This window comes from Mustelus asterias, chromosome 17 (assembly GCF_964213995.1).
Source record: "Mustelus asterias chromosome 17, sMusAst1.hap1.1, whole genome shotgun sequence".
NCBI lineage: Eukaryota > Metazoa > Chordata > Chondrichthyes > Carcharhiniformes > Triakidae > Mustelus > Mustelus asterias.
In genome coordinates this window covers 34,160,718-34,187,026 of record NC_135817.1, presented here as the reverse complement: position 1 = coordinate 34,187,026, position 26,309 = coordinate 34,160,718, and the positions used below count along the sequence as shown (strand labels likewise).

At 42.2% G+C, this 26,309-nt stretch overlaps 1 protein-coding gene across 13 annotated transcripts in view; it reads right to left on the bottom strand.

Moving 5' to 3' along the window:
* The window catches only part of LOC144506416 (dystrophin-like), a 1,861,003-nt gene that overhangs the window by 404,706 nt on the left and 1,429,988 nt on the right, over positions 1-26,309 (bottom strand). For all 13 annotated transcript variants that reach the window (XM_078232507.1, XM_078232503.1, XM_078232508.1 and 10 more), the window contains one exon: positions 22,258-22,496. In XM_078232507.1, the coding sequence (XP_078088633.1) occupies positions 22,258-22,496 (239 nt within the window). The remainder of the gene's footprint in view (positions 1-22,257; positions 22,497-26,309) is intronic.

The following is a 26,309-nucleotide window of genomic DNA, read 5'->3' as shown; positions in this document are numbered from 1 at the left end:
GAACAAATAAACAAACCACCAATATATTTCAGAGACTCATAAATGTATTGTGCTGTGTTAAAGTACATGGAAAGTTATTTTCTTTTGTTTTCATGTAAATAGTTTAATTCTTTAAATTCTTTTCAAACCTATAGTTAGAAAAAAGGGGAATCATATGATATGAAATGCATGTACCTTTAACAATGACATCTTAAACTATTGTCAATCAATACACACCTTGATAGCTTATAATGCATTAATGCCATGACTTGAAGTCCATCTGGAAACAGCCAGAGTGGAGTTTAGATGTACAATACTTTATCTCCTAGACAACTCTATCTGTCCTATCTTCAAGTAAATAATTCACATTATTGTTTCAACAACCCTTGTGTATGACTGATACATTTACATCAAAGAAGGGAAGAATGTATAAAGAGCTCATGGACTTCTTAGTCACTAAGATCAAGATCATTCAATCAGCTGTCTGTTCTGCATCCCTCTGGTGTGCTAGTCCAACCACCACCCCCCCCTCCAAATCCCCAACCCAGACCGAAGCGACATCTTTCTCTCATTTCTCCCCTATCTCAAATCATGTCTCCCTCCAAGCTCATCTTCTCTACAAGACTCAACTCCTGTTCGCTCAACCACATTCCCACTAAACTGCTGACTACTCAATTTCCCGACCAGATCGTCGTGTTAGCCATTATTCTTTTCTCTCCAGGTGTACAGTCTCTCTCTCTCCCTCCGTTAAATCTGCCATCATTACCTTTCTCCTCAAAGAAAAATTCTCAATCCCACTATCCTTGCAAACTATCTCCTCACCTCTCACCTTCCTTTCCTCTCCAAAGTCTTTGAACATGTCATTATTTCCTAAAGCCATGTGTATCCTTCCTGAAAATCCATGTTTGAATCTCTCCAATCTGGTTTTTGCCCCTGCCACAGTCCTGAAATGGTACTGATCAAATGACATCCTATGTGACTGTGAAACTATCCTTCCTTATTCTTCACAAACTGTCTACAGCCATTTATACACTTAACCCCACCATCCAGCTCCAATGACTCTACCATTGTCCAGACTGCTCTAGCCTGATTCTATTCTTACGTATCTAATTGTAGCCAGAGTATCATTTGGAAGGCTTCTCAGCTGCTCCGAAACCATTACTCTGATGATCCTCAAGGAACAATCCTTTTCCCCCCACCTTCTTTTGTCTACATGCTGCCCATTGGTGACATCTGAAAGCACCAACATTCTTTTCTACTGTTGCTAAATTATTAGACTGATTATGCTTCATTCACGACTGGATCAGCAGATATTTGCTACAATTAAATATTGGGAATACTGAAGTCATTGTTTTTGGTTCCCACTTCAAAACTCATTCCCTTGCTGTGGACTCCATTCCTCTCTGAGACTAAACCAGTCCTTTTGAAACTTTGGTGTCGCAAGTCTCTCACCACTTATTTGTGCCATCACTAAGGCTGCCTAATGTTGCCTCCTGAAGAATACCCAACTTTGCCCTTTCTTTAGCTCATTTTCGGTTGAAAACCCTTGGTCATGTTTTTGCTACCTCTAGGCTGGACTATTCCAATGCACTCCTGGCCAGTCTATTTATTCCTTTGTAAACTTGAGCTTGTACAAAGCTCTGCTGGTCTATGTCCTAACTCACACAAAGCTGCCTTCACCTATCACCTCTGTGCTTGCTGATCTGCATTGGCTCCTGATCAAGCAATGTTTTGATTTTAAATTCTCATTCTTGTTTTTAATTCCCTCCATGGCCTCTTCATTCCCCATCCCTGTAATCTCTTCCAGCTCCATAAGGTAACTGCGCTCATCTAATTCTAATGTGCAACCCTGATTTTAACTGCCCCACCACTGACGGCTGCACATTCACCGACCTAGGCCCTAAGCTCTGGAAATCCTGACTTGCACATCTCCACCTCATGATTTTGCTTTCTTCCTTGGAGACACTCCTGAAAACCACACTTTTATTCATCTGACCTGACATCTCCTTATGTCACTCAGTATTACATTTTGTTTCATAAAACTCTTGTTTCAGTATGTTGAAGGTGCTATATAAACATTTGTTGTTTTGAGATTTTGAAGTGCATCTGCTTGCTGTGCAAACCACCTCACGGTGATAACAGAGTGGTTTCGACAGCAGCAGGAGTAGCAGGTGGTGTTGGAAAAAATCACTTCAGGGAGCAGTGGCCCAATGCAGTGCATGTTTTAAGGAAGAAGGGCATTCTGTTCAAAATAATAAGTATTGGAATTCAAAAACGTCCCAGAAAAGTAAAAAAGGATTGAAAATTAATCAAGTATCAGTCTTTTAATCAACCTTGTTAATGTCACAAAGAGACAGTCATCGTAATGAGCCAGAGTTTATTAAATTACAACTATTTGTTGCCAATGTAGAATGCTTCAAATCAATGCAAGGTGATTAACATTCACAACTGTCTGCTGTTTTTGGAGTATGCTCTGAAATCAAAGATTGGAAACAAAGATTCCTATCTGATCTACCACATGACGTTTGATGCAGCTGATAAATAATCAAAGTGCTGTTTGAAATAACATGAACTAATTGCAACAACACACTGCATGGCTGTAGTAATCTCATTACAAAGAGGTACATTTTTTCAGGCTTCATTTTGTATTTTATGCATAAAATTGTCTCTGAAACAATTTTCAAAGAGTCTTTTTATGTTTATATAGAAGCAGAATAGTCATTGCCTCCTTGGGATTTAGTTCCAAAATTGAGGTCCTTTCTGCCCATTGCTCCCACTTGCTGAGTATAATTCTAGGGGCACTGACCAAAAATGTGGCAGACATATGCAAAGATGCCGCAAAGGCTATGGGCTCTGACAACATTCTGGCAATAGTACTGAAGACTTGTGCTTCAGAACAAGCCCTGCCAATAACTAAGCTATTCCACTAGAGCGACAACATTGGCAACTAACTGCTGATATCCCTTCACCAAACTTAGATTTATTTACATAGCAGTAACATTCCGATGTGTATTTCCTCACCTGAGTTTAAACCCGGAGTACCAGTAACCCTGACACTCCACATTATATACACGGGCAGGGCACCCTGATAGGCCAATTCATTACTGCCTTAATCAGTGAGCTCATATTCTAAGAGGTCTACCTTGTGGGCCTCGTTAAAATCATTATGCTTGCAATATAGAAAATTGCCCAGGTGTGTTCTGTCCACAGAAAGCAAGACAAATCAAACCCGGCCAATTGCCGCCCCACCTGTCTACTCCTGATCATCAGCAAAGTGTAATTGACAATGATAAAGTACTTGGTGCACCGTGGGTGCTGCTACCATCACCCTCCAAACCTCAGCACCCGCGCTCCCATACTCTGTAGCAGAATACTGCGCCCTGTGTGGGCATGCACTTACACAGTTGACACCCAACACAACTGTATAAGAGGGGATCTCATAGAAACTTATATAATTCAAACAGGTTTAGACAGGATAGATTCAGAAAGGAGTACCTGGTCTCAAACCCAACCTGGTTTCAACCTTCGAAAGAAAGAGTGGTTGACCCACAACGGGTTCAGGACCAATCACGGCCATGGTCCATGCTTGGCCAACCTCCACAGATGGGGCATTAGTGCCAGCTGCCAATGTGCTTGTTGGGGGAGAGCAAACTATGCACCACATCATTGAAGAGTGTCCAATCCACAGGCTCAGTGGAGGTCTATCCACACTCCACACAGCAAGACTGGAAGAAACTGCTTGGCTTAGGAACTTTGTATTAGCTAAATAAAATAAACAAATTGATTCAGAAGCCAGACTCCAAGCATGGCAATGCAGCTGATATTGAACTGTCTCAGTTGCTGAAAAATGCTCAGTCTTGAAATGCTTTACCAATTGCATGACCCACCTGCAACCCCTGCCCTCCCCAAAGTTCCCTTCTCGCCCACACTGCAGCCTTTGCACTGGTTCAACAAACCAGCCACAAATGAGCTGCTGTGGAGACTTGCTTCTCTGCAAACCCCCCACCCGACCCAACCTTGAATCTGCAGTGCCACTTCCTTGCATTGGGATCCTCGCAAGCACTGCACTACGTTATGTGCACTAACCTCCAAGTTTGCTCAAAGTTCAGGATGCCAGCTAGGCACCTTTCAAACGCAGTTGTAAATCACGCCGTTCTGAAATCACGCTGATGTGGGATTTAAATTTGACATGAGGGAATGATTCTGGCTTGTGGCCACAATAATGAGATGCAAATTTATTAAAATTAAGTTCCCGATGTTCAATGGTGGGAACTGCGCCTGGGGCCTTCTTGCAAGATTGTCCAATCTCGTCACCAAGCACACCACTTGGGCAAGAAAAATCTCGGCCATTGTTTTTACTCAACACCTTCCTGTAAATTGTATCCTTTTCAATTCATTATTCAATATGCTCAAATTAATCTTCCATTTTTTTCACACTATTAGAATTGGTCAAGCAAAAGTTTATTGTTCCGTCCTTATTGTAGAGGTTTTTAATTTAATGTGCTTAATTTAATCAGTAGAAGTTTGAGTAAAACATTGACGATATAGTCTGTAACAGCTATCAGCAAGATTAATTCAATAAAACAGTCAGGTACATTACAACTTCCTTTTCACTCATGGATTGAAGTACTATTCTCATTAAAGTACGAATGAGTGCCTTTGTCTGTGTACTTGTGGCAGCTTGAAATTTAAGTGACTAGGTTTTATATATTCTTTTCCCTTCTCCAGTGATTTATGTAGTTCTTCCATTTATATTGAACAACTAATTCTTGAATGGGTTCTCATGTAGTATCACGTAGGGCTTTTTTTTTTACGGCAGTGAGATATATTATAAAGGTACTTTTAAATTATGACTTGGTGCAGCTTGTGTTCTCAGTGAATGAGGTCACAACAACCTCACCATATCTTTACTGCAGGAGGACTAAGCTACATCAAATGATTTATATTGATGAGTATTGTCGACTGTGCAAAAACCCTTATGTTGGGAACCTCCAAGGGTCATTAAAAAAAAGCATCTTAAAACAATAACAAGTTAGATGGGGGTCAATGCCTTTTCCAATGGCTGCAGAATGTCCGTGTAAGCCAGGAGTGCTGAAATCAATTACTGCCTGTGTAAGGCCCATTAGAAATACTTTAGCTTTAGCCTGCAGGCGGTCATGTTTTTGGCAGTTTCGGGGCAAGATTTTTAACTGCTCTTTGGCCTTTTTACAGAGCATCTGGCAGTTGAACATGAGAGGAAACAGCGGGCACTTCAGGAGCACACAAGGCCACCTTGATGTTGCTTCTCTGCAAATCTTGCAGCTGACAATTACTGGGGAGGAATGCTGGATGTCAGTGGCATTTTGGCATCCTAAACCACCTGAGATGGGTACCTCCCAGCTCTCTGGTGACATAATTAAATATCAGCGAACCAAAAGTCATACAATACACCCAGTCAAATTGACTTAATTTCAAAACTGAGTGAAATATGATTATATGCATCATGTGGAAAACACGGTGGCATTGCGGTTAGCATTGCTGCCTCACAGCACCACTGACCTGGTTCAATTCCGGCCTTGGGTGACTGTATGGAGTTTGCACGCTCTCCCCGTGTCTGATTGGGTTTCCTACGTGTGCTCCAGTTTCCTCCCACAGTCCAAAGATGTGTGGGTTACGTTGATTGGCCATACTAAATTGCCCTTTAGTGTCAGGGGGACTAGCAGGAGGGTTACGGGAAATAAGTGGTTACATGAGGTTATTGGGATAGGGCCTAGGTGGGATTATTATTGGTGCAGACTCAATGGGCCGAATGGCCTCTTTAAGCACTGTAGAGATTCTATGGTTCTATGCTAGATTGCAACATTCTTAACTTGCAAGTGCTAATTCATATCTTCGCTAACCATCAGTGTCTTCACATATGCCGAAGTCCATAGACTTGTGGACAACAAGTTCTCAGAGTAGCTGATTCTTTCTAAGGATACACTGTCACAGGACTCATGCATAGCATGCACTAGCACTGAAACTCAGGCTGAATCATAGAATCCCTACAGTGCAGAAAGAGGCCATTTGGCCCAACGAGTCTGCACCGACCACAATCCCACCCAGGCCCTAACCCCATACCCCTACATATTTACCCGCTAATCCCTCTAACCTACACATCTCAGGACTCTAAGGGGCAATTTTTAGCATGGCCAATCAACCTAACCTGCACATCTTTGGACTGTGGGAGGAAACCAGAGCACCCAGAGGAAACCCACGCAGACACGAGGAGAATGTGCAAACTCCACACAGACAGTGACCCAAGCCAGGTCCCTGGAGCTGTGAAGCAGCAGCGCTAACCACTGTGCTACCGTGCCGTCCATGGTGGGACTGGTGGGACAAGTCAAATCGAGTTTTTACCTGGTAACTCACAATTACCTGTTTTTTATCTGCTAACTCACAATTCGAAGTTAACATGAGTAAACCTAATCTAATGGTAGCCAGAGAATCACTTGCAATAGCTTTTCTTTCATTGCCTCTGGTATCCCCCAGTAATTAATCCTTGGTCCCCTCCTATTTTTTATCTACATGCTGCCCCTTGGTGCTATCATCCAAAGGCTGAGTTAGTTTCCACATGTACTCTGTTGATGCCCAACTCTACCACACCACTACTTCGTCGGACTCCTCCATTCCATTGTTGCTAAATTATTAGACTGCTTATCTGTCATCTAGTACTGGATGAGCAGAAATGCCATCCAATTAAATATTAGAAAGACTGAAGCCATTATTTTCAGACTCCACTGTAGTCCCTAGTAACTGACTCTATCCATCTCCCTGGCAAAGTCTGAGACTGGATGGACATCTGTTCATAACCTTTGTATCATACTTGATCCAGAGATGAACTTCTAACCTCATAAACATGCTATTATTAAGACTGCCTATTTCCACTTCTGTAGCATTGCGTGTCTTTGCCCCATCTCAGCTCATCTGCTGCGGAAACCTTTATTCATGCCTTCATTACCTCTTGACTGGGCCACTCCAATGCACTCTTGGCCAGTCTCTGACATTCTACCCTCCATAAACTTAAGGTCACTCAAAACTCTGCTGGAAGTTCTGTTCTGCTATCATTCCTGTGCTTGTTAATTTACATTGGTTCCTGATCAAGCAACATCTTAATTTGAACAATGTCATCCTTATTTTCAAATCCCGCCATGATATTCGCACCCCTGCTCCCCCCCACCTCCCCCCCCCCCCCACCCCCTGAACCCCCACTCTCTGTCTTTTTAATCCCCGTAAGAAGTCTCACAACACCAGGTTAAAGTACAACAGGTTTATTTGGTAGCAAAAGCCACTCGCTTTCGGAGCACTGCTCCTTCGTCAGGTAAGTGGGAATTCTGTTCACAAACAGGGCATATAACGACACAAACTCAATTTACAAAATAATGGTTGGAATGCGAGTCTTTACAATAATCAAGTCTTAAAGGTACAGACAATGTGAGTGGAGAGAGGGTTAAGCACAGGTTAAAGAGATGTGTATTGTCTCCAACTGTCCTGGCTGGATATGGATGTGGTACCTTGGGATTGACTGATGCAAAAAATAAATGAGGCCCTGGAAGGAATGTGCATTGCACTTCCAAGCACACTGATCATGGCTGTAGAGCGAACGGAGCAGTCCACCTCAGACACAAGTGGGGTGATATCGTAGGATATTGCAACAAGATCTTCTTCCATAGATAGTGGCCAAGTCTGTAGAACATCAATTATTCCAATCAACTGAGTCCATGCACAGCACAGCTATGCAGACTTTGGATGACACATCTGCCACCTTAAATAGGTGCCAGGTAACCCAGCCTCAACATTACAGAGCCATGCTAATTTTTATCAAATGTCTCCAGCACAATAGCAGCAGCGAAGTGTTGCTGGGCCACGAGGTCACCTTAGAAGTGAGAACTAAACTCACAGCACCTCCGATTTTCATCCACTGTGCCCCCCTCTGGGTTCGCGAGAGAGCGTGGGCCCACTGGAGAACATTGGTCTGTGGGGGAGCGTGAGCCTGCGGGGAAGTGTGAGCCTGTGACCAGCATGGATGTAATAATAATTGCTCACCAGTTAAAGGAAAAACTGATAAGACTGATTAACAGCTTTCAGTCTTATGGCTGCAGCCAAATCCTGAGAAGTTTCTGGAACAGAAACTTGTGCTTACCATGGTGCTCCCCCATGCTGATCCCCGATTGGTTCCCTGGTCATATAATCCTTACTCTGCCGATTGATCCTTGATGCTTAAAGGGACAATTACCATGGTGGGGGGCTCCATGGGGGAGGGGGGCTACCATGTCGATCAGGGTCCCCATGTGTAGGTCATGAAGGAGGGGTTCTTCCTTTTTTTTGTATTGGAGATGGGGGTGCCCATTTGATCTGGGGATTCCCACCTGCTGGCTTTTTCTCACCAGCGTTGGCAGTGTGGGTCATGCCTGCAGATTTTTTCCGCATAGAGTGCCAGATTATCTGGAGCGAAAAGCCGACTGTGCAGCCTGCGAGCTGCACACTGGTTTTCTCACCTCAGCCAGCACTCTTTGCAGAGAATGCACAATTCTACCTTGTATATTAAAAGATGTTTCATTAAGGAATATTGGAATTCAGGAATGTAAAGTGTTTCAACTTACAGGGTATTATGTTTTAAATTTTTTGAGGAGAAAGTTCCTGTAGAACCTAACGACAGCTTTAACAATGGTTGTTATGGAGCGAATCTGATTAACTTAAAGCTGCTCCACTTAAAGTTGCACTTTTCTGGAACATAAGTATAACTTTAAGTGAGGAATTACTGTATAGATAGCATCCATAGCCAGTTCTTTGGGAGAAGGCAGGTGGAATATCTTTGGGGTCAGGTTGGTTGAAGATAACTTCACCAGCAAAGAGTGTGTGGTTGATGGGGGCAGAGTAGCTGAGAACTCTGGAGAAAGGAAACACTCCTGACCCTTTGACAGTTAGCTTTTGAATGGTTAACTAACAGAGGAGGTGATGGCCCAGTGGCATTATCACTAGACTATTAATCCAGAAACTCAGCCAATGTTCAGGGTACCCAGGTTCGAATCCCGCCACGGCAGGTGGTGGAATTCAAATTCAATAAAAAAATATCTGGAATTAAAAATCTACTGACGACCATGAAACTATTGTTGATTGTCAGAAAACCCACCTGGTTCACTAATGTCCTTACCTGGCCTGGTCTACATGTAACTGCAGAGCCACAGCAGTGTGGTTGACTCTCAACTGCCCTCTGAAGTGGCCTAGCAAGCCACTCCCTTTCAAGGGCAATAAATGCCCATGTCCCACAAACGAATAAAAAAAGTAACAAGTTGCAACTGTTCAGGTGCTTTGATCTTGCAGTTCAGGACGATCTGAGAGAGTTGCAACTTGCCTGAAAATATTCTCTCTTTTTTTATATTTAGAGTCTGCCACCAAACTGCTGCTGTACAGGCCGACTGGATCCTTGATCTCAAATTGACCCCAAAGAGCCATTGGGTTCCACTAGCATCAGAACAAAGTAGATCAGCCATTGACACTGTGGAGCACTGCCAACTGCATGTAACCTATACACTTAGCTCTAAAAGTTACTCGACCCATTCTTTGGCAAGACTGTACTGTACAGCATTACAGATGTCAGAAATATAGAATAGAATCCCTACAGTGCAGGAGGCGGCCATTTGGTCCATCGAGTCTGCATTGACTCTCTGACAGAGAATCTCACCCAGGCACTTTGCCTATAACCCCACATATTTACCTCACTAATCCCCCTAACCTACAAATCTTGGGAGACTAAGGGGCAATTTAGCATGGCCAATCCACCTAACCGGCACATTTTGGCCTATGGGAGGAAACCGGAGCATTCGTGGGAAACCCACGCAGACATGGGGAGAACATGCAAACTCCAGACAGACAGTCACCCAAGGCCGGAATTGAACCCAGGTTCTTGGCACTGAGAGACAGCAGTGTTAACTTTTTTAAAAAGTCACTTGAAAATAGCATTGCACTCAGTAAGCAAATCCATTAGAAAGCTGCACATGAAATTGTCATAATTTTACATAAATAAATACATTACCAATGTATTTGTGAACTATACTCCAAATTCCATCAGGTTAAATATGATTATTCCTTTGCATGCAAATTAAGATTAAATCAGCCAGTCAATTCCATTCATGTGAATGGAAACTACTGCAAAAAATATTCCAACTGTGAAAGGTTGACCAGCATCTTTCATGAGCTTAGTCATCATCTAACCTGACTCCAGAATGTTCAGGCCTTACAGTAGCCTGAAATTGGGCAGCTAAAATCACAGATTGGCCAGAGGTGTGCCGATCCTACATACCAAGGCATTTTCCAACGTGTGGGACTAAAGGCAGTTGTGTGCTGCTTCAGGCAGTCATTATTGACCTAACTTTATTTACACTACCCAACAGAGGGGGGCAGCAGAGAGGTCAGAACAACAAAATGCTCAGATCTTAATAATAAACAACAGCGGTTAAAAAGTGTCTGTCTCAATCAGGTAGGGCCTGTTTGTCAGCATGTCATCCTTACATGCTGTTTCCTGCTATCCTAGATGGGAGGCTGATAGTCATTACAATACCACTCCAAATATTTATGTAATTGGTTCTCTAGTGAGATTAAATTTGGATTAAAAAATTGCCAACCTACCCCACAATTTTCAGCTCACCTTGATTTAGGTGACCTGCCCACCCACTAGAAACTGGTAGGCTGCTGATCAGAATATTCAAACAGGTAGACAGCTGTTGTGAAAACCACCAGTACCATTATTGTGTCAATCAACATTGCTGCTGCTATTTCCTCAACCTACCCATACATTACGAGTGGTACAGGTTAGAAGGCAGTCATTACAATTGTAGTTAAAGAGATTATTAGCAGAGGAAGGTGAAGGCAGTTCTCACATTCTTTTCTCCAGTCTCCTGTCTATTCAACTGAATTCGACATAAGACTTACCTGTCAGAAAAGTACTGCACTGTATAATCACTGATCCATCCAAACCTCCATTACTATGTAGGCTGACCACCAATTGTAACTGAGTTCCTCAGCAGCTTCACTGGGCAACAGTGGTGGAGTGGAGTGGGGGGAGGGGGTGGAGTGGAGGGGAAAGAGATGGACAGCCTACCTATTGATCTGCCTCATAAACCCAAATTACCATCAGAAATAGAACAGAAGCAGGCTATTCAGCCCTCCAAGCCTGTTCCACCATTTAATAAGATCATGGCTGATCTAACATTCATTAAGTTCACTTTCCTGCCTTTTTTCCATAGCCCTTAATTCCCCTACTGATTAAAAACTTATCGATATCAGCTTTGAAAATGTTCAAAGACGTGGTCTCCACAGCCTCCTGGGGTAAAGAATTCCAAAGATTTACCATTCTTTGAGGGACGCAATTCTCCTTCAAATCCATCTTAAATGAGCACTCCCTTATTTTGCGATGATGCCCTCTGATCCTACACTTTCCCATGAGTGGAAACATCCTCCCAACATTTACCCTGTCTAACCCCCTAAAGATCTTATGTTTCAATCATTTCACCTCATTCTTCTGAACTCCTGTCCAATCTTTACTCATATGACAGCCCCTCCATACGCAGCATCATCCTATAAACCTCCTTTGTACTGCCTCCAATGACAATATATCTTTCCTTAAATAAGGGAACTAAAACTGTACACTAGTATATTGTACAGTTGCAGCAACATCTCTTCATTTTTATACTTTAGTCCCTTTGAAATGAAAGCCAGCATTCCACTTGCCTCCCCATTACCTGTATGCTAGATTTCTGGGTTTTATAAACAAGGACCCCCCAAATTCATTTTTATTACAGCTTTCTCAAGTCTCTCTCCATTTAAATAATAATCTATCTTCTCATTTTTCGTCCAAAATAAACAATCTCACATTTTTCCACATTGAATTCCATGTGCCAATTTTCGGCCCACTCATTTAACCTGTCAATATCGCTCTGTGAACTTTTTATATTCTCCTTACAACCTGTCTTCCCATCCACCTTTGTATCATCTGCAAATTTGGCAACACTACACTCTGCTCCTGCCTCCAAATCATTAATATATAGCGAAGAGTTGCGATCCCAGCGCTGATCCCTGCGGCACTCCGCTGATTACTGTCCTCCAACCTGAGAAAGACCTCCTTATCATTACATGCTGCTTCCTGTTTGTTAGCCAATTTTCTATCCATGCCAGAATATTACCTCCAACACTATGAGCTCCTATCTTGCGTGCCTTTTGTGTGGCACCTTATCAATTGCCTTTTGAAAATCCAAATAAACAACATCTCCTCTATCTACTCTGGCTAATGCCTCCTCAAAGTACTCTAGTAAATTTGTCAGACATGATTTCCCCTTCATGAAACCATGCTGACTCTATTTGATCAGATTATGACTTTCCAAATGGACTGCTATTCTCACCTTAATAATCAATAGTAATATTTTTCCAACAACTGAAATTAGACTAACCAGCTTACAGGTTCCTGCATTTTCACCTCCTTCCCTTTCAGAACAAGGGACTACATTGGCAGTTTTCCTGTCCTTTGGCACAGTTCCGGAATCTAAGGATTTTTGGAGGCCGACTACCAATGCATCCATATCTATAGATACTTCCTTTAAGATATTAGGGTGTAGACCATAAGGTCCGGGGGTCATGTCAGCCTTTAACCCCATTTGTTTGCTTAAAACCTAATTTCCTGATGATGGCAAGCGTATTTAATTCCTCTCCTGCATGTTTTGCTATTTCTGGGATGCTTGTAGGATCTTCTACATTAAAGACCGATTCAAAATATCTATTTAACACCTCTGTCATTTGTGTTGCCCAAAATTACTTCCCCGGTTTCATTTTCTTAGAGGTCAATGCTTTCTTTTACTTCTCTCTTCCTTTTAATGTACTTAAAAAAGCTCTTATTTTCTGTTTTATGTTCCTTGCTAACTTACCTTCCTAGTTTATTTTCTCCTTCCTGATGATTTTTTTTAGTCCGTCTTTGCTGCATTCTGATTCTATCGCACTCTTCTGGCCTGCCACTAACTTTTGCCACCTTATATTTTTCCGCTTTCAACTTAATACCTTCCTTAACTTCCTTGGTTTCCCACGGTAGGTTCTTCCTCCTCTTAGAGTCTTTCCTCCTCATTGGGATATATTTTTGCTGGGAGTCATGAATCATGTCCCTAACTATCTGCCACTGCTCGTCTATTGTCTTACCTATTCATCTATATGATCAGTCTGCATTGACCAATTCCATCCTCATTCCTTCGTAATTCCCTTTCCTTGAGTTTAACACTGATATTTCAGTCCTAATTTTCTCACACTCAAGCTGAATGTTAAATTCTATCATAATGTGAACACTACTTCTTCAGGCTTTCTTAACCTTGAGATAATCTATTAAACCAACCTCATTACAGATTACCAGATCCAAAATGGCCTGATCCCTAGTTGGCACCAAAACATATTGTTCCAAAAAAATCATCCAGAATGCACTTGATGAATTCATTCTCTTGGCTGCCATCTCCAATTTGATTAATCTAGTCTATATGAAAATTAAAGTTGCCCATGATTAATGCAGTGCTCTTTTTACATGCATTTGCTAATTCTTGATTTAAACTCTTTACTACAGTGTGGCTACTTTTGGGGGGCTTATACAATACTCCTGCCACTCTCTTCCTTCATTTGGTATTTGTCACATCCACCCAAATCAACTCCACATCCTCTGAACCTAGATCGTCCCTCAGAATTGTACTTACTTCCTTTCTTATTAGCAGAGCTACCCCACCACCTTTTCATTTCCACCTGTCCTTTTCAAAAGTCAAATAACCCTGAATATTGATTTCTCAGCTTTGATCTCCTTGCAACTATGTCTCAGTAATGGCCATCAGATTATACCTATTTAACTCTATTTGTGCTGTCAGGTCATTTATCTTATTTTTAAAAAATCTATGTGCATTAAGATACAGAACATAGAACATTACAGTGCAGTACAGGCCCTTCGGCCCTCTATGTTGCGCCGACCTGTGAAACCAATCTAAAGCCCATCTAACCTACACTATTCCAATATCATCCATATGTTTATCCAATGACCATTTAAATGCCCTTAATGTTGGCGAGTCCACTACTGCTGCAGGCAGGGCATTCCACGCCCTTACTACTCTCTGAGTGAAGAACCTACCTCTGACATCTGTCCTATATCTATCACCCCTCAATTTAAAGCTATGTCCCCTCGTGCTAGCTATCACCATCCGAGGAAAAAGACTCACTGTCCACCCTATCTAATCCTCTGATCATCTTGTATGCCTCTATTAAGTCACCTCTTAACCTCCTTCTCTCTAATGAAAACAGCCTCAAATCCCTCAGCCTTTCCTCATAAGACCTTCCCACCATACCAGGCAACATCCTAGTAAATCTCCTCTGCACCCCCTCCAATGCTTCCACATCCTTCCTACAATGCGGCGACCAGAACCGCACGCAATACTCCAAGTGCGGCCGCACCAGAGTTCCATACAGCTGCAACATGACCTCCTGGCTCCGAAACTCAATCCCTCTACAAATAAAAGCTAACACTCCGTACGCCTTCTTAACAACCCTATCAACCTGGGTGCCAACTTTCAGGGATCTATGCACATGGACACCGAGATCTCTCTGTTCATCCACACTACCAAGTACCTTACCATTACCCCAGTACTCTGTAATCCTGTTAATTCTCTTAAGAACTCTTAATTGTCTCCAAGATGTTAACAATATCACCTGAAATAGGTGCCAGAGTTCTTTGGAAGTAAGTATTCAGAAAGGGTCTTAACAATGTAAAAGCGAGCGCACTTTAGCCATTGTGTCCACCACTGAGTCAAATGTGCCGGGCACTGCATTCTTCAAGTTGCGCTACTCTGTCTTTGACAACAGGGATCTTTGGAAGTCAAGACTGCTTTGTTGACCACCCTCCTCTATGCTAGTGAAACCAGGACTGTTAAGATCCTTGAGAGCTTCTTAACCATGTTAAGATCCTTGAGAGCTTCATTCAATGGTGCTTGCATCAAATTCTAAGGATCAAATGACAGGACCACCATAGCGCCCTTCATGAAGCTGCAACTACCAGCATTGAAACCCTACTCCTGCAGAACCAACTTCAATGGATGGGGCATTGCACTTCACTCAAGCGGGTTCTCTTCTCCCAGCCCTCTACTGGTCAATGCTAAGGGCGCCAAAGAAAGAGGTATAAAGAAACGCTCAAGGATTCCCTAAAGCATGGAGGAATTAACATCACTGACTGGGAGGAGAAGGCTGCAGAACGCTCAGCATGGCTCCATCTGGTTCATCAAGGCTTAGCGGCTTGACAGAATGGCGGTGACAGAGGAAGGAGAGGGCAACCAATCTGGGGCTGTGGATTCCACTTCTCTGCACAACAACATGCATACTCCATGTTGTGGAAGAACATGTGGATCCAGAGCTGGGCTCCTCAGTCATCTGAAAACTCACCAAGCCTGACGGATGTCATCCTCTACATCGAGGGATCGCTTATGATGACATTCCTCCCCCCACATCTTCCCCCACCCTACAATCCCTGTTGTCATTTCAGTTCTAATGCATTTTGTACCAATGGTAAATTGTTTATATTTTCCTCTCCATGGCTACATCACATGATTTTCCACTGCAAATCCCTTTATTTGATGTATTTGGAAGAGGAGGGATTCCAGGCATAAAGGCTGCATGAGAAATTCTCTGTGGTTACCTGCCAAGCATCTTCATGCCTACATCCGTTCCAGAGGTGAACAAAGGTCAGTTTACCAAATACTTGTCGTAAAAGCAAACCCCTGGCAGCAACAATATATATGCAAATATCTGACTGACTATATCATTGAATGCTTCCTCAGAAACATCTCAATCATAAGTGTGCCATATATTCAGTAATACTGCATGAAAAACGCATACTAGGGCAATGAGCAGAAGTGTTTCCTGAATGGCCGGACTGCCAAGGTGACACCAACCATTTCTGTATTCTCTGCATGCATTCAGCAGAACGGCAGACACACAGCATTGCCATCTGCTGCAAGGACATTTGCAACGACCATGAGGCAGCCAGTTGTCACATTCAGCAACAGTCAGCTACACTTCACTGCAGGCATACTGCACTGCTAAATTATGAGCATAGGCTGGGGTGAGGCGCAGAGGGCAACCCTTTTCATGGAGTATCTGCTCTACTTTAAATAGAAATGGAGGACTGAGTGCTGGAATGCTCTTATTGCTTGTCTACAGACTCGTGCCTGGTTTAACTTTCCTTCACCGTCTTAGCTTCTTCATAAGCATTCCCATAAATTTTTGAACTTTTGTTCATTTTTATTTTAATCATAGAATCCTACAGTGCAGAAGCAGGCCATTCAACCCATCAAATCTGCACCAATCACAATCCCTCCCTGGCCCTATCCCCATAATTCAATGCATTTACCCCAGCAAGTCCCCCTGACACCAAGGGGCAACTTAGCATGGCCAATCCACCTAACCCGTACACCTTTGGACTGTGAGAGGAAATCGGAGCACCTGAAGGAAACCCACGCAGACACGGGGAGAACGTGTAAACTCCACACAGACAGTGACCCAAGCCGAGAATTGAACCCGGGTCCCTGGCGCTGCGAGGCAGCAGTGCTAACCACTGTGCCACCGTGCTGCCCCATTTTCTTTGGGCAAAGAATTTTGGGACTGAGTTTCATTCAACAGTTGTTTTATTTATTTTTATAAGTGAATTTCTGGGGTAAAAAAAGTCACAGCCTTAAGTACTGAAGGTGTATATTAATACTAGACAGAGCTGTCCATGGGACCCTACAACTCTATCTATTTCAAATTTATCCAATAAGGAAACATGATCCCATCTCAGGGCTATGAACTAGTATGGTTCCACTTATTCTGCAAATGGAAGGAGATGTTCTCTTTAATTCTACATCCAATCAGAATGGGGGTGAGTAGGAGAACAGTGGAAGGTATAGGATAAGTACTAGTTTTATGAATATATGGATATACGAAATAGGAGCAGAAGTAGACCATTTGGTCCTTGAGCCTGCTTGCCATTCAATAAGATCATGGCTGATCTGTCTGTGTTTTGATTCCACATTCCCATCAACCCCCAATAAACTTTGATTCCCTTGCCTAACAAGAATCTATCTACCGCCTCCTTAAAAATATTCAATGATTCCGACTCCACTGCCATCTGAGGCAGAAAGTTCCAAGGTTTCACAACCATCTGAGAGAGGTTTTTTTCCCTCATCTCTCTCTTATAAGAGTCATCCCTAATTTTAAAAGGATGCCCCCTAGTTCTAGACTCATCCACAAGAGAAACATTCTTTCCATGTCCACCTTGTTAAGATTGTTCAGGATCTTATATACTTCAGTTAAGTCACTCCTCACTACTCTAAACTCCAATGGAAACAAGCCCAATCTTTCCTCACAAGATAACATGCTCATTGTAAGTATCAATCTAGTAAACCTGCTCTGAACCAGCTCCAATGCAGTTACATCCTTCAAATAAGGAGACCAAAACCGCACGAAGTATTCAAAATCTGAGCTCATCATTGCCCTTTCTAATTGAAGCATAGCATCCTTACTTTAATGTTCAATTACTCTCGTAATAAAGGACAGCATTCCATTAGCCTTCTTAATTACTTGTACCTGCATACTAACCTCTTGTGACTCATGCACGAGAACACCAAAATCTGTCTGCACCTCAGAATTCTGCAGCTATTCTCCGTTTAAGTAATACCCTGCATTTTATTCTTCATGTAGGACTACTGGCAAATCATTTATTAAATCATCATCAGTTTGCTTGTCTACTTATAAGCACAGAGAGAAAAGATTCATGGGTAGGGCCACAATAGATGCTGAGCAAAGTTCCTCTTCTGGAGCTGAAAGCTAAAATGCAGAAGCTCAGTGACTATACCTAGAAGCTGGCTAAGCAAGAAAACCATGTCAAAATCCAATGTCAGCTCACAAAAGGTGCACAGGGAGCAGTTTATTATTTTTCAAGGAGAGAAGCGAGATTGTGTTAACCAAGTGAAATTTGGTTTAACCGATTCTCTGCAGGTTCACTGGCGGCCTGTAAACTAAAGCTGCTTAATAATTCAAAGTTGGCTCCATTTCACTAAGCGTTCCATATCACCTGTTGCAATATGCGTGGAAGATATATGAAAGATACAAGTTATGAGTTTCAATTGCTGCCTGTTCGGAATACACTGGAAGCTGGATTGCAGGCAACTATAAATTGGAAATACAATAATGGCAAGCCATTCAATGACTGATGCAACTTTTACATGGGCCTGGGACACTCATGCACAAAACAAATAGGGGACTTGCTGGAATATATTAAAATCAGGGTCTCATAGCAATTATAGGATGCCATTTTCAAGTAACAATGGGGGAAACATATTCCATACAGAGGATCAGGATTGGGAGAATGCACGCAAGCAAGGAGGTAGGTTGATTTAATTGATGTGGCTGAAGAGAAAAATCTTTGTTAGTGTCTGTACATCAAATGAAATGCAGCACTTTGGTTAAGTCCAGTATTCCAGCAACCCTGAGACCAATGATAACGAGGGTGGGGAAGTATCTTCACACATCAGGTTATGCTTAGCTCACGGTGGCTCAGAGAGGGGTACAAGCCCAGTGGTAACATGTTCCTTCCCAACTTCATACTTCCCACTCAAGGATTCCTCAATTACATGCTCAAAATAATCTAGATTTCAAGGCTAAAGTGATTATGGGAGATAGCATGTTCAGCAATCCACAGGAAAAGATACTGTTCAACCTGCGAGTGGTTACAATTAATTTGTTTGTGTGCCAGTGAAATTACCTGCCAAAAACAGAAATTTATGCTTTTGAGAAAAAAAATGAACTGCAAGTAATGTCACTGAATGTTTTTTTTTGTATATGAGGTTGAGAACATCAGTGGTGTTCTGAAATAAATAGAAGAACACTGCATTGATCCCTATTCCCAAATTGAAAAATCCCATTGAGCTTAATATTTTTGATTCCAAGTTGTTTGTCCGTCACTGTATTTCTAAGAAGCTAATCCCTGCCCAATTCTCTAATAACAGTAGAGTCTAATTTCAAACTGATTGTCATTTTTACTGTATGACCCACCTCTACCCTTTCCCCCTTTCTTTGCACCTTTTCTGTGATCCTCCTACAAGACATTACACTCTCATGGACCCACTCTTAAATGATCCATTGTAGTTGCCACATCTTAAACAATTTTTCCTCCAATGCCGTACATAGTTAGCTCACCTGGTATTATTCCCTATCCTCTCTGGTTCATCATCTCATGCTCCCCATTTATGAGACCATTCACATTCCATGGTCATCTATTCAATTCTTTGTCTCCAATACTGCTACAAGCCTCCAGCGTCCTGGTACAATCTGAAAACGTGTCTGCAGTCATACTTTGCAACCTGCAATCTGCAAATGTGGATTGCTGTTTTCCCTTGGCTGTACCATCAATATTTTGAACATCTAAACATGATCTTCTGCCCTCTGAAATTCTTCCCCCAAATTACTTTGCTCTGGACTTTTTTGGCAGCCCTAAGAAGTCTCCGAAGAACATCTCAAAGACCATATGCAAGGTGTCTGTTCCTCCCCCATGAAAAGAATTGTGAACACTATCCATATTGGGATTTCCCCTATTATTATCTGTATAATCTATTTAACTTTCCATTTTCAAACACTCAATTTTTTAACTTCAGGTCTGTGTTTAATCTGCTAAATATCATCCAGAATAATCATGCAAAATTTTACATTTTATTCTTAATTGCATCAAATCCCGTTCACCTCTCACTCCTGTGTTCACTGACATATATTGGTTCCCAGTCAAGCGAACTCTTGATCTTAAAAATCTCATCTTTGTTTTCAGGTCCCTCCAGGGCTTCTCCCTCACCCCCTCCCTCACCCCCCCCCCCCCCCCCCCCTCAACCATCTCCATCTATACAACCCTCTCAGATATCCTTCCTCTTCTTAGTCAAGTGTCTTCAGCTGCCAAGATCCTGAGTTCTGAAATTCCCTTCCTACATGTCTGCACCTCTCTATCTCAGTTCTTTATGACACACTTTTAAAACTACTTCTTTAACCAAGCTTTGGAATGTCTGTCCTAATGAAGCTGGATTATCATTCACTAGTCCCGAATGCACCATTGGAAATGCCAATGGCCGGACTCAGAGAAAGTTTGGAGAATCTCCTGCAAAGGATGGTTTGTGGCTGCAGATGTATGGGGAGGGTGGGGGGGGGGGGGGGGGGGGGGGGGGTCCCCTCCTCCACCCTGGTTTGCGATCAGGGGGCTGCTTCCATCCGTTGGCTGAGCTTTAGTCTCAGCAGTGGATCTCTCTGCCATCTGGAAAATTCCCAAAGGTACTGATGCATGCCCTCAGTAGGCACTTTAATTGACCTAAGCGGCTACCTAAATAGGTAGCTGTGGATAGCTGTCACCATGCCCCCCACCCCTCAACCTCCCACCCAAGGCAGCTTCCATGAAAATACATTGGGATTGGGAATATGTAGCCAGACTGGCACACTGGTTGGTAGCACAAAATTGCTGGCACACCCACCTCTGATCCTGCCTTTTCAGCCGAAAGAAAATTCAGCCTCTGTGCCTCAGTGTCAATTCACCTGTGTGTGATGCACCTTGGGACGTTTCATTACGTAAAAGGTGATATGTAAATATAAGTTGTTGTTTCATGGGACAAAGCATCAGCAATTTTGAAAAAAGAACAACGTCTGACAGATGCTGCACAAAGCAAATAAAGTGCCCTGACACACAGCATCCCGTCACCTTCTTCAAGGGCAATTAGGGATGGGAAATGAATGCTGATCTAGTTAGTGACACCCACCTCCCATAAATGAATGAGAAAAACAATTCTAGGAACTCCCAATTCTCTGAGTATGATCAAATCTACTGTAATAATAGGTTATCGTGACATATCACCTTTCACAATACTTACAAGTGTGCTGAAACCTCTGATGTTTTAAACCTCCATTCTACACAAAGCTGGAAAGTACTGGTAAATACATTTTGCAAATCCGTGTATTTGCAACTGAATGGAGTAAAATCAAAGGATTTGCGAGATTTAGCTCACTCAATTGAATTACACCCAGATATTTAAATTAAAAATTCAAACCACACTCTGTAGTATAGAGCGTGAAATTATTGTGAAGCTACCTAACTTTCTGCTTGCTCTTGCTCAAGATAGACACTTGTGCAGAGATGAACAAAGATGAAGTGGAAAGTTACAAATGGTGGTCAAAAATCCCTGTTATTACTGGAAATGCACAACAATTCAACAAAGAAAGTTTAGATAACATTTCAAATTGCTCAAGGTTCTGCAGTGTTACCCTCCCAATAAGTAATCTAACCTTCACTTTCAAATGTTGATTGACTTATTGGGCACTTCCAATAACTACTGTTGCATTTCCTATTATAAGGCTGCAAACTTTAAATATTAAAGAGGCTCTTAGCTTATTTTACGAGATCAATACAATAATTACATAACTCAATGCCTTTTTAGTTCAAATTCACTGGGAGTTAACTGTGTTTAGAAATTTTTTTGTGAACAATAGTATACATTTCATAGGAGGATTTACATTCCATCTGACATTTTCTTCCAGTTAAGAATAATGACCCCAACTGAAACATGTTGGTACAGATTCTACAGTGTATACTAAAAGTACATTTACTTTAACATGCTTTGGTTGATTGTACCAGTAAATGGAAGCGCAGAGAAACAAGATGTGTCAGTGCTTCAAAGAGATTGCAGGTCCGTAAAAAAGAGACATCTGTCAATTAAGGGTGCCTTCAGCAAGTGCCAACCCCAAAAATAATATAATCTTTGCATTCAGAGATAGAAGCAAGCATATCTTATGGCATTGTTAGGATAAGCACCCAAAAATAATCACTTAGAATCAATTTAATATCCCAACAGCTTGCAATACAAGCAGGATAAATCCAAAACGATGAACCTTATGGCGCCATTGCAGAACCATTTCTTGAAGTACTTGTGCATTACAAGCATGCCATTAATGCATTTAAAAGACTACTCTCCCCCAATTATCCAAGTCAGACTTAGATGTCAAGTGCACAAAGACTTCAACCTATCTGGTGCTTCAGGGACTGTTGTATTAATGCACCCAGTACATTCACTTCTACTCTATTACCATGCAAATTGCTCACTCAGCTTTTAAATTACTTTTCTATTGATTAGACAGCAACCTATTAACATGTGCTATGCTGTCGGGAAATGTAAGAGTAAAGGTTTGTGTTTGTACCTTCTGTTTTATGATCATGTCATTGATTTCCTCAACATCTCCCACTGTCACAAGTTGAGACTTGATCACACGATCCAGCAATGAGAGCCAGTCTGTCAATTCCACCCAGGCCTTGTTGAAGTCAGCCAAGGCTGGAACATCCATGAGTAAAGAGGATGGCATGTCTAACCTGGTGACGGAGGTTTCCGTGGTAACAAGGGTCTCGGTCACCACGGTAACTGTTTGCTGTGTGGTTGAAACTGAAAAGAAAGGATTACTGACGTTAGTCAATGTGAGACTTTTTATGAGATCTCTAAGCACAAAATATAATTAAGTGTAATTATTTCATATTTTGTGTTACAACAGTAGTTATTTGGATGAAACACATTTGTTGCACTGATTGGATATAATAAAGAGCAAATAAAACCATTCATCAAAGGTTTTCACATCGAACATATGCTTGTCTCCTTTTTTGACAACTTTAATACTTCAATATTATCAGCTGCAAGTAGAAAGGTGAATCTGGAAGAAATCAGAACTGCACTGAATGAAAAACGGAAAGCGTGAGGACGGGATGAGATACCTGCAGAAGTATGAACCTGCTTGGCTGAATATGAGATTTAGGTCCTGAATAAGTTACTCAACTGTATAATGATGAGGCAGAACAAAGAATAATACAGCACAGGAACAGGCCCTTCGGCCCTCCAAGCTCGCGCCGCTCCCTGGTCCAAACTAGACCATTCTTTTGTATCCCTCCATTCCCACTCCGTTCATGTGGCTATCTAGATAAGTCTTAAACGTTCCCAGTGTGTCTGCCTTCACCACCTTGCCTGGCAGGCATTCCAGGCCCCCACCACCTTCTGTGTAAAATACGTCCTTCTGATATCCATGTTAAACCTCCCCCCCCCTCACCTTGAACCTATGACCCCTCGTGAACGTCACCACCGACCTGGGAAAAAGCTTCCCACCGTTCACCCTATCTATACCTTTCATAATTTTATACACCTCTATTATGTCACCCCTCATCCTCCGTCTTTCCAGTGAGAACAACCCCAGTTTACCCAATCTCTCCTCATAACTAAGCCCTTCCATACCAGGCAACACCCTGGTAAACCTCCTCTGCACTCTCTCTAAAGCCTCCACGTCCTTCTGGTAGTGTGGCGACCAGAACTGGGCGCAGTATTCCAAATGTGGCCGAACCAACATTCTATACAACTGCAACATCAGACCCCAACTTTTATACTCTATGCCCCGTCCTATAAAGCCAAGCATGCCATATGCCTTATTCACTACCTTCTCCACCTGTGACGTCACCTTCAAGGATCTGTGGACTTGCACACGCAGATCCCTCTGTGAATCTACACCCTTTATGGTTCTGCCATTTATCGTATAGCTCCCCACTACGTTAGTTCTACCAAAATGCATCACTTCGCACTTATCTGGATTGAACTCCATCTGCCATTTCTTTGCCCAAATTTCCCAAAGTCATGGAGGCAAAGCATATTTGTACCAATATTCGAAGGGGAAGGGGGATTGCAAAAACTAACAAGGATTTAAACTCCTACCACATACCTTCAAGATATGGGGGAGAATCATGGACCAGAGATTGAGAAAATAGTCAAAAATCTGTGAAGGTTAATTCAGGGTCATGTCCAGAAGAAGCATGATTGATGCCATTTTTATTTTGAGACAAGAAATATTGGGATGGCTATGCAACATGAATTCATGGAGTCCCTGAGAGGGAGGTACAGGACATGTACAAGTGATGGCAGACAAGAGTGAGAACTTCTGTGGGAGGAGTGAGAGCTTCAAAGCCAAATTTGGATTAAACCATGCTTGATGATGAGTCCCTTCTGCTTCCTAATTGTCAGGGACGTTCTAAGTGAGAGAGACAGAAAATGCTCTGATCAAGAATGTTTGCAGGTGACATTGAGTTATTAGGTCGGGATGATGAGAACATGACTGAACATTTGGAGGAAAAACGCTAGAAGAGACGGATAATAAAGATTAATAGGCCAATGACCAAATTTATAGATCATCAGTTTGAGCTGAGAGAATCAGAGTGATTTTGTAAAAATTATGGGTGAAGATTTTGAGAAAGAATATTTTCAAGTACCTGGAGTTAGTAGTGGCAGAAGATGGAACTATAGAAATGAAAATTATGCAACAGATTAGCTCAGGTTGCAATAACTTAAAGAAATGAGGTCAAGAATTGAAAAAAATGGTGCGAGGACAGAACAGATTTCCCTTTGAGTATCGGTAAAGGAGTTAAAGGTTACGGGGAAAGGGCAGGAAAGAGGATGTGAAGAATATCGGATCAGCCATGATCCTATTGAATGGCTGAGCAAGCTCGAGGGGCTGAATGGCCTAATCCTGTTCCTATTTCTAGTGGATAGAGCGAGAGTCCCAGTGAGCATTGGGGCTTTGCAAAAATCCAGCATGAGGATGGGTGGCACAGTGATTAGCACTGCTGCCTCACAGCGTCTGATGCGCGATTGATTCACATGGGAGGCTAGGACGTACCCGGGAATAAAGGCTTTTATTCACAACAAGATTGGAGCACACTACTTAACAATACTATCCCAGACTAAGGGCTACTAGGAAGTAGCAGTGACCTTTATACTCCTGTAAGAAGGCGGAGCCGAATGGAGTGTACCACATAAACAATAATAACAGGTGGAACACCCAAACCCTAACCCCAACAGTAACAAGAGTAACATCTGTACAAGTACCCATAGTGGTAACCATCTATGGTTCACCACAGCGTCAGGGACCCAGATTCAATTCCAGCATTGGGGGACTGTCTGTGCGGAGTTTGCATGTTCTCTCCGTGGCTGCATGGCTTTCCTCTGGATGCTCTGGTTTCTGCCCACAGTCCAAAGATGTGCAGGTTAGGTGGATTGGCCATGCTAAATTGTCCCTTGGTGTCCAAAGATGTGTAGATTAGGTTGATCAGTGGGGTAAATGCACGGGGTTACAGGGAGAGGGCCTAGGTAAGATATTCTTTCGAAGAGTCGATGTAGACTCTTTGGGCTGAATGACCTCCTTGTGCACTGTAGGGATTATATGGTATAGGACAAAGTGAGTGTTCCAGTGAGAATCGGTGTTTTGAAAAAAAAAATGGGCACAAGGACTGAGCGAGTGCTCCTGCGAGAATTGGACTTAAAAAATATAATACTGTAGAAAGCTAGAGGTGTATAGAAAGTACAGGAGTGAAGTAAAAAAGGTAATTAGGAAATCACAGTGAGGATTTGAAAAAATATTGGCAAGTAAAATAAAAGAAAACCCAAAAGATGTTTTACCAGTTATGCTTTAAGAGCAAAAGAATAACTAAGCAAATTGTAGGGCATTTCAGAGGTGTACATGGTATCTTGTGTGTTGATGCCGAAGATGTAGGCAGTGTTCTCAATGAGTACTTTGTCTCTGTCTTCAGTAAGGAGAGGGATCATGCAAAATTCTAGTTAAAGAAGCATGAAATATTAGGTACAGTAAGCAGAATGAAAGAGGAAGTACTGGAAGGATTGACATCCTTGAAGGTGGATAAATCACCAGGGCCGGATGAATTATATCCCAGGCTGTTAAAGAAAGCCAGGGAAGAAATAATGGATGCTCTCAGGTTTATTTTCTAATCCTCACGAGGTACCAGAGGACTGCAGGTCTGTCAACATTGTATCATTATTTAAAAAGGGTGTGAGGGATAGACCAAATAATTATAGGCTGTCCAGTCTGATTTTGGTGGTGGGCATATTATTAAAGTCAATTCTAAGAGACAGGATAGATTGTGACTTAGAAAGGAATGGTTTAATCAGGGGTTGTCAGCATGATTTTGTTAGAGGAAGGTTGTGCCTTACTAATTTAATCCAATTTTTGAGGAAGTAATAAGGAAGATTGATAAGGGTAGTGCAGTGAATGTCATCTGCATGTATTTTAGTAAGGCATTTGACAAGGACCCACATGATAGACTGATCAAAAAAATTAAAGCCCATGGGATAGAGAGGAACGTGGCAAGTTGAATCCAAAATGAGCTCAGTGACAGGAAATAAAGGATAATCATTGATGGATGTTTTTGCAAA